Source organism: Pteropus vampyrus, unplaced genomic scaffold, assembly GCF_000151845.1.
Source record: "Pteropus vampyrus isolate Shadow unplaced genomic scaffold, Pvam_2.0 Scaffold261, whole genome shotgun sequence".
NCBI classification, from domain to species: domain Eukaryota; kingdom Metazoa; phylum Chordata; class Mammalia; order Chiroptera; family Pteropodidae; genus Pteropus; species Pteropus vampyrus.
Genome location: NW_011889042.1, coordinates 2,095,555 through 2,108,154, shown reverse-complemented (window position 1 = coordinate 2,108,154; position 12,600 = coordinate 2,095,555). Strand labels below are relative to the sequence as shown.

General features: G+C 35.6%; 1 protein-coding gene across 1 annotated transcript; it reads left to right on the top strand.

The window, feature by feature from the left end:
- Positions 1-3,295: 3,295 nt before the first annotated feature.
- SMG8 (SMG8, nonsense mediated mRNA decay factor) lies at positions 3,296-8,011 on the top strand. Its single transcript, XM_011375060.2, has 4 exons — positions 3,296-5,102; positions 5,660-5,805; positions 6,081-6,953; positions 7,574-8,011. Exons 1-4 carry the CDS (start codon positions 3,344-3,346, stop codon positions 7,769-7,771), a joined length of 2,976 nt encoding a protein of 991 aa, XP_011373362.1. The 5' UTR covers positions 3,296-3,343; the 3' UTR covers positions 7,772-8,011.
- The last annotated feature ends 4,589 nt before the right edge of the window (positions 8,012-12,600 follow it).

Sequence of the window (12,600 nt, the reverse complement as noted above, 5' to 3'; positions counted from 1 at the left end):
CTAAGTGTAAGAATGCAGACCCAAATGCTATGATTTGTTTCTCTTGCTTCTGAATTCTGTATATAGAAATAAAACCATACATTATATAGTCTTTTGTTTCTGGCTTCTTTCAATCAACATTTATATTTAAGATTCAATCATGTTATTGTGTAGTGCTACAGATCATTTATTTTTGATGTATAAATATAGTTATTCGTTTATTCTATTGTTAATGGACATTAGGATTGTTTCCAGTTGGGGGCTATTATGAAACATGCATGCCAATGTAAACATTCTTGAACATGTATATATTCACAAGAGTTACTGTAGTAACTCTTGTGTATACATCTAGGAGTGGAATTGCTAGATTATAAAGTGTGCCTATTTTCTAGATACTGTCAAACTGTTTTTTCCAAATGATTGTACCAATTGTACCAATTCTTCAGCAAAGTATGAGAGTTCTTGTTGCTCCTGTTTTCTTTAAGAGAGTCTTTTCTATTTGATTTTTCAACATTTTACTTACTTGGAAATCTGTAGTCAAAGAATTGTTTTTAAAAAATCTTATTTCAGCAAAGTCACCTACTAAACATAGTAAATGATCTACATGTGAGGACCACAATATAATTTACATGGATGAACATGTAGAATTTTTCATTTTTGTTGTCTTTTCCAAGAAAAATGGGATCTGGGCATGTAGAAGTAGAGAAAGAAACAAGTAAAAATCAAATAGACAAAAAATACACATAAAAACCCATTCCTACTTTTTCTAAATTATTGTTAATAAAGAAGAGTTAATTGAGAAGAATTAGTGGAAGCCCAGTATAGCTTAATATATTAAAAACACTACCAACCACAAATTAGGGCCCTACCCTTCCTTTGAGAATAAATGAAATAATTCTTTTTTCCCCTAGTCGTATTGAGATATAATTGACATATAACACTGTAGTAGCTTAAGGCATACAACATAATGACTTAATATATTAATATATTGCAAAATAATTTCCACAATATAGTTAACATCCATCACCTCATAGTTACAATTTTTTTCTTGTGGTGAGAAATTTTAAGATGTACTCCCTTTCAAAAATACAATACAGTATTGTTAACTATAGTCACCATGCTGTACATCACATCCTCAGAACTTTTTATCTTATAGCTGGAAGTATATACCTTTTGATCACCTTCACCCATCCCCCAAATCTGTTCTCTATTTCTATGAGTTGTTTTTTAGATTCCATATATAAGTAAGATTATACATAAATGAGATAATTGTTGATAAGGACAGAGTCACACGGTAAGTAATATGTTCAATTATTTTGTTGTCATTATTTGACATTCCAAGTGAGAACTCATTAAACACAAATGATCTAATTCTTCTTTAAAGCCAAGAATATTTCAAAAAACAATCTAACAATTCAAACTTCCAATCAATTAAATCAAATATTGAGTGAAGACTTTCCACATTTCTTCAAGGAAGAATTTTTAAATATTATTACAAATTGAAGAAAATGGTTATTGTAGAAAAATTAGAAAATAGAGATATGTCCACCCAAATACTTGCACACAGATGTTTGTAGTAGCTTTATGTATAATTTCCAAAACTTTGAAGCAACCAAGATGCCCTTCAGTACGTGAATGAATAAATAAATTGTGGTACATCCAGATAATGAAATGTTATTCAACGCTAAAAAGAAGTGAGTTATCAAATCATGAAAAGACATGGATAAAATTTAAATGCTTATTAAGTGAAAGAAGCCAATCTGAAAAGGCTATATACTTTACAATTCCAACTATATAGCATTTTGGAAAAGGCGAAACCATGAAATTAGTAAAAAGATTGGTGGTTGCCAGAGCTTGAGGGAAGAGAAAATAAACAAGCAGAGCACAGAGGACTTTTAGGGCAGTAAAACTATTCTAAATCCATATATCCAAACCCATAGAATGTACAAGAATAAACCCTAATGTAAACTAGGATTTTGGGGTGATAATAATATGTTCATGCAGGTTCATAGATCGTAACAAATGTACTACAGGGAGTCAGGGTGGTGCTGTGCCTGTGTTGGGGCTGAGGGTACACAGGAACTTTGTACTTTCTGCTCAATTTTGCTATGATCCTAAAATTGCTTTAAAAAATAAATTCTGTTAAAAAAGAAACAACAAAAAAAAAGAGAGCGAGAGAGAAGAAAAAAAAGTAAACAAATCTCAACATGTTTTAAACATTTTGGTATATATTCTTCCAAGCCTGAGAAATTATTGTTCTAATGTTCATACTCCGTACGAGCTGGCTTTCTTTTCCATTGATTGAGTGAACTATATTTCTTTATGAAATAGAACAAAAGAAGGAAATTCGTTCACCTTGCTTTGAAAATGTTTCTAGAGCAGTATTTCTCAAATTGTAATGTACAAAAAACTAAGATTTTTAAATTTATTCGTTTTTATTCATTTTAGAATTCATATACTGAGTGCAAGCACACATAGCACCTACTGAGTGCTAGCCTAGTTAATACTGATGGAGAATAGGGCTGGGCATGTGAACAATGAGGGAAAACCTCGGTGTGTTAAGAATCTTGCAATTTCCACAGCAATTTACAAAGCACTTTCATAGTAGTTACATCATTTGGTCTTCAAAAGCACCCTGTGGGGTAGATAAAGGAGGGTATTTTTTTCAATCCCTTTTTTTTAAAAAATAATAATAATAATAATAATAATTGTTTATTTGAGCCAAACTGATGGCTGGGAGCAAGATCTCAAACGCTCCCTAATCCCCATTTAGATCATGAAAGGAACTGAGACCTGGAGAAGTTAGCAACTTGTTTAAGGTCACACCCTTATTGAGAGATGGAGCCAGCACCTGGTACCAGACCCCCAAGACCACCCTGGGCAGCTGGGATTTTAAACAGACAAATCACTAGTATTTCATTGAAATTCATGTTCTGACTTCAGTATGTCTCGGTTGGAGCCTGAGATTCTGCATTTCTAACAAGCTCCCTCTTGTTACAAACGTAGAATATACCTTGTGTAGCAAGGTTTTGGAGCTGAAACTGAACTAGTTTTCTACTTTTGGAAGTCACTTGATACTTTTTTTGCAGTATTTTTATATTACTTAAAATGCAAACTAACTGCTTCCAATTGTCTTTTTGATACCTCAATTTCTATAGTCTGGGTTTAAGGAAAATCTTAAACCGGCTGTGGTGTAGGACTAAGGAAAACCTTGACGGAAAACTAGGGCAGGAGGTGCGGAAGGCGGAACCTAAAGTGAAAGAAAAGCAGGAACTGAAGAAGCGGAGGAGGGATTTCAAAACTGGACGAAAGCCGGTTGGGTTTACGGGGAGGACCGGAAGGACTCTAGAGAAGTGTGTGTACCATGGCGGGCCCTGTCAGCTTGCGAGAGCTTCTGATGGGAGCTTCAGCCTGGACCAGCCCTGAAAGTTCCGAGGGGTCGCCTACAGAGGGCGGAGCGAGTGTGGCCGGAGGACCGGAGCCTCCTTGGCGAGAGGATGAGATCTGCGTGGTGGGAATATTCGGCAAGACGGCTCTGCGACTGAATTCCGAGAAGTTCTCACTTGTGAACACGGTGTGTGACCGACAGGTCTTTCCCCTCTTTCCCCATCAAGATCCTGGGGACCCAGAACCTGGAATTAGGACCGAGACTGGCACCGTCGGGGAGGCCGGTGGAGCCGGAGACCCCGGGGCTGGGGCCACGGATCCAGTTCAGGGAGGTGTAGCTGCCGCGGAAGGTAACCAAACAGAGCCAGGCTCCCAGGACTACAGCCTTCTGCAGGCCTATTACAATCAGGAAAGCAAAGTTCTGTATCTTCTTCTCACTTCCATCTGTGACAATTCCCAGCTTCTGCGAGCTTGTCAGGCCCTTCAAAGCGGGGAAGCTGGGGGTGGCCTCGCTTTACCTCATGCAGAAGCGCACGAGTTCTGGAAGCATCAAGAGAAGCTGCAGTGCCTCAGTCTCCTTTACCTTTTCTCCGTCTGTCACATACTGCTTCTGGTCCATCCCACTTGTTCCTTTGACATCACTTATGATCGAGTATTCAGAGCGCTGGATGGACTGAGACAGAAAGTACTGCCCCTCCTCAAAACAGCCATTAAGGATTGTCCAGTTGGCAAAGACTGGAAACTAAATTGCCGACCCTGCCCTCCTAGACTCCTTTTCCTCTTTCAACTCAATGGAGCCCTCAAAGTGGAACCCCCTCGGAACCAGGACCCAGCTCATCCAGACAAGCCCAAGAAGCATTCTCCCAAAAGGAGACTGCAGCATGCCCTGGAGGACCAGATCTATAGAATCTTCCGGAAGAGTCGCGTCTTAACTAATCAGAGTATTAACTGCCTTTTTACTGTGCCTGCCAACCAAGCTTTTGTGTACATAGTTCCGGGAAGTCAGGAGGAGGACCCAGTTGGCATGTTGCTGGATCAACTTAGGAGTCATTGTACTGTCAAAGACCCGGAATCTTTACTGGTACCCGCACCCCTTTCTGGGCCCAGGCGATACCAGGTGATGAGGCAACACAGCCGACAACAACTTTCTTTCCACGTTGACAGCAGCAGTTCCAGTTCTTCAGGACAGCTCGTGGATTTCACTCTTCGGGAATTCCTATGGCAGCATGTGGAGCTAGTCCTGAGCAAGAAAGGTTTTGATGACAGTGTGGGCAGGAACCCGCAGCCTTCTCATTTTGAACTTCCTACTTATCAGAAGTGGATCTCAGCAGCTTCAAAACTGTATGAAGTAGCTATTGATGGGAAAGAGGAGGACGTGGGATCTCCCACCGGGGAGCTAACATCTAAGATCTTAAGCAGTATTAAAGTCTTGGAAGGATTTTTGGATATTGACACCAAATTCTCAGAAAACCGGTGCCAAAAAGCTTTACCCATGGCTCATAGTGCCTATCAGTCAAATTTGCCTCATAATTACACAATGACTGTCCATAAGAATCAACTTGCCCAGGCTCTGCGAGTATACAGTCAACATGCTCGGGGTCCAGCCTTTCACAAATACGCCATGCAGTTACATGAGGACTGCTACAAGTTTTGGAGCAATGGACATCAGCTCTGTGAGGAGAGGAGTTTAACTGACCAACACTGTGTACATAAATTTCACTCATTACCTAAATCAGGTAGCTAAAATTTTCTCAGCATTTTGAAATAAAAACTTTAAGCTATGTTTTTCTTGTTTTAAGAGCGCTTCTTCACTATGTATTGGTATTTTAAAAAGAAAGCCTTACAGAAATTTAGGTGCATCAGATTTAAGTTTTCTCTCCTGATGTAAGAAGAAAATGTCAGCTATGACTACTAATTATTTTCTTGTATTTAAAGAATGAACCCTAGGAGATTAGTAAATGAGAACTGTTAAATAATACAAAGTTTCAGAAATTTCATATTAACATTTTTATCTTGGAGTGCTTTTTGGACTAAAATGAATATAATGAAGTCTAAGGTCACCGTGATGATAATAAAATATACTTAGAAATACTAAAACTTTAGATTGAAAATATATATTTTATGTATTTTCACTTGTTTATTCTGTTACATATATTTAGTCAAGATTTGGTGTTGGGTTTTCTTATGTCCAAAGTAATGTTTGGAGAAGTTTTGGGGTTAGATGCCGTAGAATGCAAAATAAATTTGACTGCATTGTTTGTGTGAAATTAATAGTGACTGTTATATATTCCAGGAGAAAAACCAGAGGCTGATAGAAATCCTCCTGTGCTATATCATAATAGCCGAGCTCGATCTACAGGTGCCTGTAACTGTGGAAGAAAACAAGCACCTCGAGATGATCCCTTTGATATCAAGGCAGCTAACTATGACTTTTATCAGGTGGGCTATGAATTTTTTTTTCTCCTTTCTCTTCTTTTTAATTCTTTTGTTGTTATTGTAAACTACGAACTGAGTAAAAATATACATTTTTCAGAATCGAAATATCTACAAAAGTAAATGTGACTGCAGTGTGATATGTAGACAAGGGAAAGTTCTTTATATGTACTTATTTGCTTATCCATTAATTGCTGATCTTGCTTTTTAGAGTGAAGAATGTGTTATTTTAAATGAAAATTTTAAGATTTTTTTTTTTTCTTCTTTTTCTTTCTCTATAGCTTCTGGAAGAAAAATGTTGTGGAAAATTGGACCATATCAATTTCCCAGTATTTGAACCAAGTACCCCAGATCCTGCTCCTGCCAAAAATGAATCTTCTCCTGCCCCTCCAGATACAGATGCTGATAAACTTAAAGAAAAAGAACCTCAAACCCAAGGAGAGAGCACAAGCCTAAGTTTAGCTTTGAGTTTAGGCCAATCCACAGATAGTTTAGGTACCTATCCAGCTGATCCACAAGCAGGAGGAGATAATCCAGAAGTTCATGGTCAAGGAGAAGTAAAAACTGAGAAGAGACCAAACTTGGTTGATCGACAGGCATCCACAGTTGAGTATCTCCCGGGCATGTTGCATTCAAATTGCCCTAAAGGTCTCCTACCGAAATTCTCCAGCTGGTCTTTGGTTAAACTAGGCCCTGCTAAGTCTTACAACTTTCATACAGGTTTAGACCAACAGGGCTTCATTCCAGGAACAAACTATCTTATGCCTTGGGACATTGTCATCAGGACTAGAGCTGAAGATGAAGGAGACTTAGACACAAATTCTTGGCCTGCTCCAAATAAAGCTATTCCTGGAAAGAGAAGTGCAGTTGTAATGGGAAGAGGAAGACGGCGAGATGATATAGCTCGAGCATTTGTGGGCTTTGAATATGAAGACTCTCGAGGTCGGAGGTTTATGTGCTCAGGACCTGACAAAATAATGAAAGTAATGGGAAGTGGGCCAAAGGAATCAGCTATAAAAGCCCTGAATAGTGATATGCCCTTATATATTCTGTCATCATCTCAGGGTAGAGGGCTAAAACCACATTATGCTCAACTTATGAGGCTTTTTGTTGTGGTTCCTGATGCTCCTTTGCAAATAATACTAATGCCTCAGGTAAGAAATACAACCCTTTCCATTTTTAGAAACAAAATGCTGATGCTTGTTTTGATTGTTTTTAGAAAATACAGGATAATATCAAAATAATTATTTCGTTAAACAGGTCTTAATTTTAAATACTTTTTATACCTAATACTCTTTTTCTTGAAAAATATATTGTGAGTATGTTAATCAGTTCACACTATCAGTTCACATCGATTGGTTCAGAGACAGAACTTGAGGTTAAAAATCTGTAGAAAAGCAGAGTGGCTTCATAGTGCTAGTGGTTAGCATGTCTGCTTTACACATAGAAGGTCCTGGGTTTGCTCTCCAGGTGGAGCCACAGACTATACCCCGGGGGCTCCAGGCCCACAAGCGTGTGAGAGGAGATGCCCCGCCTTCAGAGATCCAGTCCTTTAGGGGAAACAACAATATCCATAGATCAGGGTGGAAGGGGGCAGAGATTAAAGAGGGGGGAAAAAAATCTGTAGAAAAGCAGGAAAATATTTGAGACTATAATGCAGTACTGGATATGATTAGAGTTAGGAGTGTACCCATTATATGCAAAGCTATTATTTGTTTAGGCATTTATCTCTTATATGAAAAACCAAAATAATTACATTACCTATGTTTTTCAGGTTCAACCAGGCCCACCACCATGTCCAGTATTCTACCCAGAAAAACAAGAAATCACTCTCCCACCAGATGGCCTCTGGGTTTTGAGATTTCCTTACGCATATGTGACAGAAAGAGGACCTTGTTTCCCTCCAAAGGAAAATGTGCAGTTAATGAGTTACAAGGTGCTTCGAGGGGTTCTTAAAGCAGTGACACAATAAGTGTTTTCCAGTCAGTTCAAACCTAAACTTGAGCTGGTTTTGTTTTTGGTGTGTATGGAGTGTTTTATTTGTATGTGTATACTGTGTTTTCTTGAACCCAAATTGTGTTTTGGTTACAGGAGTTCAGTATTTGGACAATAACAGTTCTGCTATTTCATGATATTGTTGATATTTATTGTAAATGGGCTACAGCTTCCTAATAAACATTGTTTATTCTAGAAAAAGACATAAATTACACGGTCAATATCTCTTTTCTTTTGTTTGTGTTTCACTGTCCATAATGAAACATGTTTCTATTTTAACTGAATGTTGCATAATCATATTGAGCCAAACTGTTTTTGCTAAAATTATATTTTAGCTGGGATTTTCCTTAAGATGCTGCTCCTGAAATTACCTTTAAAACATGATGATCCAGTAGGTTATCTAGAAATGATATGAAGACTTAATTTGAAAAAAAAACAAACCGTGTTATTTGGCTCACAGTCCTGTACCTGGGTTAGATTCTTTTTTCTTTACTATTTTTTTCCCTTATCATTTTATTCTTAGACTGATGTGATACCATATTTTAAATGAATGCTATCTGGACTATAGCTTTTTAATCCAAAATGTTAATACATACTTAATCTTTAAAAAATCTCATACTGTGAAACAATTTGTTAAGTGAAGCAAATTTTATCAACTTACAGAAACTTTCACCAGCATCAACATGATGACACTGACATATCACCAATTAGACAAATGCAGAATAAGTTAACATACCAAAATTTTAGTGTAATTGATTATATTTTCCTAGACACATTGATTTTGAAATGCTGGGCAAATAGAATTGGAGACTTTAGTCCCAATATGTCTGAAATATAGTATTTGTATAATATATCTTACTACTAACTTGAAGCAGTTATTTAAGTTTTGATTAAGAAGCACAAATTGGCAGTTAGAATAATAGTCATGGGGGAGTATAGTACAGCATAGGAAATATAGTCAATAATATGGTAATAACTGTGGTGTCAGATATGGGTACTAGACTTATCAGGGTGATCACTTTGTAAGTTATAATGTCTAATCACTGTTGTACATAAGAAACTAATATAATATTGTATATCCACTGTAACAAAAATTAAAAAGAATTATTAAAAATTTTTAAAATGTTTGGGAAAACATGTAACTAATTTAATTAGATGTACCTTTATCTATAGTTTGATTAGGAAAGGAGCATGTGAGCCAAATGAAAATTAGTCTACATTCTTCTTGCATTCCATCCTTATTTTTCATCCTTTTGTATTTTTTCATTCCTTTTATATCAATTTTAAAAATCACAATTGCTTTTGTACTAAGCATGGTTTTTGGTTGATTTTATTAAATAGTACACTGCTTTCGGGAAATACAGCTGGATTGCTCTGTAGGACATGTACTAATAATTGCTTGGGTTTTTTAAATATGTTTTTTAATAACAGGTTGTGTAAACTTGTAGGTCAAAGAAACCAAGGCAGTAGTTTGTAACAACAAATAGGTGTCAGAAGAGCAAATCTATGTCTTTTTTTCTGTTTACTTTTTGATGTCATTCAATATGGAACAACTTTTACATTCCTGCTTAAATTAGTAGGTGATTTTCTTTAATTTGGTTACAGAAGCCACCTTAATTTGAATTTCTATAGAGTTTTTAAAAGCAATATTTTTATGCTATTTGTATTTATAACCCGTTTAAAAGACAACTGCAATACTTGTACTTATAACCTGCTTAAGAGACAATTGCAGTACTTCATGTTGATTTTTATTCATAAGTAGGTTTACGGTGTTGCATTAGAGAAATGTGGACTACACAATTTTTATTGCTTACTGCCTTTCTCTTTAATCTTATAAAACTTACCTCAGCAAATTTCAAAAGTGATGATTTTTTTAAGGAATTATATTTGTTCTATAGCAGCACTGGCATCATCCTTTGCTTAGCAAAAATTTTTTAATTGAGATATAAGCAGATATTTCAGATTGATTCTTTTTTAAGAATCAGTAGGTCCAAAGGGACTTCATGGGACATCCTTTGCCTTAAGTCTTTTGATGTGTCTAAGAAAAATTGTATAGAATTAAAAATTTTTTAAAGTAAACCATATTTAAGTAGTGCTTACCATTTAAAGGACTAATATGAATATTTTTGTAAAGTAAATTATTTTAATTTTTAAAAATGACCTCACATGTTGATTTACTTAAAGTTAGGTTCCCTTGTATATCAATTTCTTTGCATATTTTGACTCTGGTCTTAAGACACATGAATGGGTAAGTTTTGAATGTCAGAAAAACTAGGTACCATACCCCCTAAACATCTTAGTTCTCTTTAAGACTATGAATCTTGATTCTCTGTAAAACTGTACCGAATCTTTATATTCTCATATCCTCTCGTTTTATATTTTCTGCTGTATAAAATAGTACTATAGTAGATTAAAGCAAAAAAAAAAAAAAATTAACTCTACTACTTAAGAAACTTGGACAATTTACTTAATTCTTGAGTATTATTTTCTCTAAAACAGTAATGATAATTCTTACTTATCAAAGGGGTGATTGTGAGGATTAAAGGAGTATTTATAAAGCTCTTAATCAAGGGACACAAATTCTTGATAATAATTATTATTTATCTTAAATTTATTTTTAAAGAAGTCTCATAATTCTAATAGTTCTAATAGTTCTTTAGTCTTATTTTTTGTAATCAGGTAAACAATACCAAGTACGTGCGAAACACTGTGGCAAGCACCAGAGCATATAGCAGTTTTATAGACTTGGTTTGTACCTCTCCTCTTGTATCTTCCTGTAGTCTTTTCTAAAATGGGTTTAGTTTTTGCTAGTTTAAACAACCTCTCAGATTCCTTGGCCATTTAATTGCCCTTTTTCTGTTCTGTCTCCCACAACTTTTTGCCTATCCTAAGATGAGGCAATTTTTGTAACATAATTTTCACAAAGGCCAGCTAATAGTTTATATTTAATTTTCAATATTCTTAATAATATTTATTAGCTTAAGTTGGCACAGCAGCTCATTGGGTTGCTGTCTTGAGGAAATAGTTTACTGAATCTCTAAACATTGGATCTCTTCTATCTCCCATCCAAGTACTAACCAGGCCTGTCCCTGCTTAGCTTCCAAGATCAGACAGAATCTGGCATGCTCAGGGTGGTATGACTGTAGACTAGATCCCATCTAAAGCGTTGGCCTATTGATCAGTAAAATGGGGATATTAACTCCCTCAACTACCTCTAAGGATAACCGTGGTTCGAATATGTAAAGGTTGTGTTAATTGAAGTCTTTTACAAATTCTAAATTGTTATATAAATGTAAGGGATAATTATTTGTAACTGATAGCTCAGATCGGATTATCTTCTAAATACAATTTAAATATTTCCCCCAAACCTTTCCAAACTGTAAGTCCCACCCATAGGTAGAGCAATAAAAATAATTTTCTATTTGAATAGGTATAAGAAAATTTTCTAAAGTGTAAATTATTTCTCTGGTTCCTTTTAATTCCAAAATCTCCTAAAAGATTGTATTACATCAGTTGATTACTTCCTTTTTCCTACTAAATTGTATGTACTCAAGTATCCAGTGATTTTTATCCCAAGTTTTATCCTAGCTCTTTTCTCGGTATAAATGTAAGACTACCTAGTTTATAACCCCACTTAAAACATGGCTCTTGTTTTTGAACATACCTTTGTTGTTTTTGTAAAACTACATGTAGTCATAGTACCTGTTATTGTTTAAGAATTTTTTTTAAAACAAAGAAAAGAGTAAGTTACCTGAAATTCCACTACTCTGCTAGTGCTCTGCTAAGCACTTGCAACATTTTAGTAAATATCCTTCTAGACATCATACAAGTATATGTAGATATGCAATTTTATATAATTGCAAACATAGAATATATCTAGTTCTATATCTACCTTTTTCACTCAAAAATATATTATAGACATTTTTCCTGTCAGTAAATGAGTTTATTATTAATGGTTGCATCATTTTTGATATACATAATCTATCCTTTACTGTTTGATATCTAGGTTCTTTCCAATTTAGGGCTCCTGCAAACCATGGTGGAACACCATGGTACTTACATCTTTTATTAATATTTGCGAAATTTTCTTTTCAGGATAAACTCATATCTGCGATTGACGAATCAAGGGATACACACGTTTTACATTTCAATGCATATTTTTAAATTGCTCTACAGAGAGTTAAACCATGCTCTAATCAGATTCCCATTGTCATAGCTGGGAATCCTGATGGCAGTCTGCTAATCTATGAGCACACTAGCTGTTCATTACAGCAGATTTCTTATTTTGAATAGTATCACAATTTAATTGGTGGGTTCCTTCAGAACTCTTGGATAAATGCCTTCCAGTCCCAATGATATATGTCCTCAGTCCACTGCATCTGCTATTTAGAGCACTAAAGATTTGGGACAATGCAATTACAGATGCAGTTGAAATGACAATATAAGGAATCGGAGTAGAATTCAGTGTTCTTTTCACTGTACTCAATCTTAAATCTGCTACTTCTGATACATGTCAAAGGAGAGTTTTTAAGTGAGAATTTACTTAATACTCTCCTATAAAAAGCAAGATGATTTTTTTTTTTTTCCAAATCTTTTGTTGGTCAGAAGATCAATATTATCTTCTCTGAGCTCTTGAACTGAATTAAAATTGGTAACCTTATTATAACATCAGCCACTAGTTGTATAGTCTTGAGCAAACTGCTATCTCTCCGGACATCAGTTTTCTCTTTACAGTGAAACAGTAAGGCCAATGATTTCTGATACTTTTTCTTTTTCTACATTCCCCCCCACACACACCCGTGATAA

Excerpts from the sequence above, each read along its gene's own strand:
- SMG8 (XM_011375060.2), top strand. The coding sequence starts at position 3,344 with ATGGCGGGCCCTGTCAGCTTGCGAGAGCTTCTGATGGGAGCTTCAGCC. Across the intron at positions 5,806-6,080 it reads CTAACTATGACTTTTATCAG|CTTCTGGAAGAAAAATGTTG; the intron begins GTGGGCTATGAA and ends CTTTCTCTATAG. Across the intron at positions 6,954-7,573 it reads AAATAATACTAATGCCTCAG|GTTCAACCAGGCCCACCACC; the intron begins GTAAGAAATACA and ends TATGTTTTTCAG.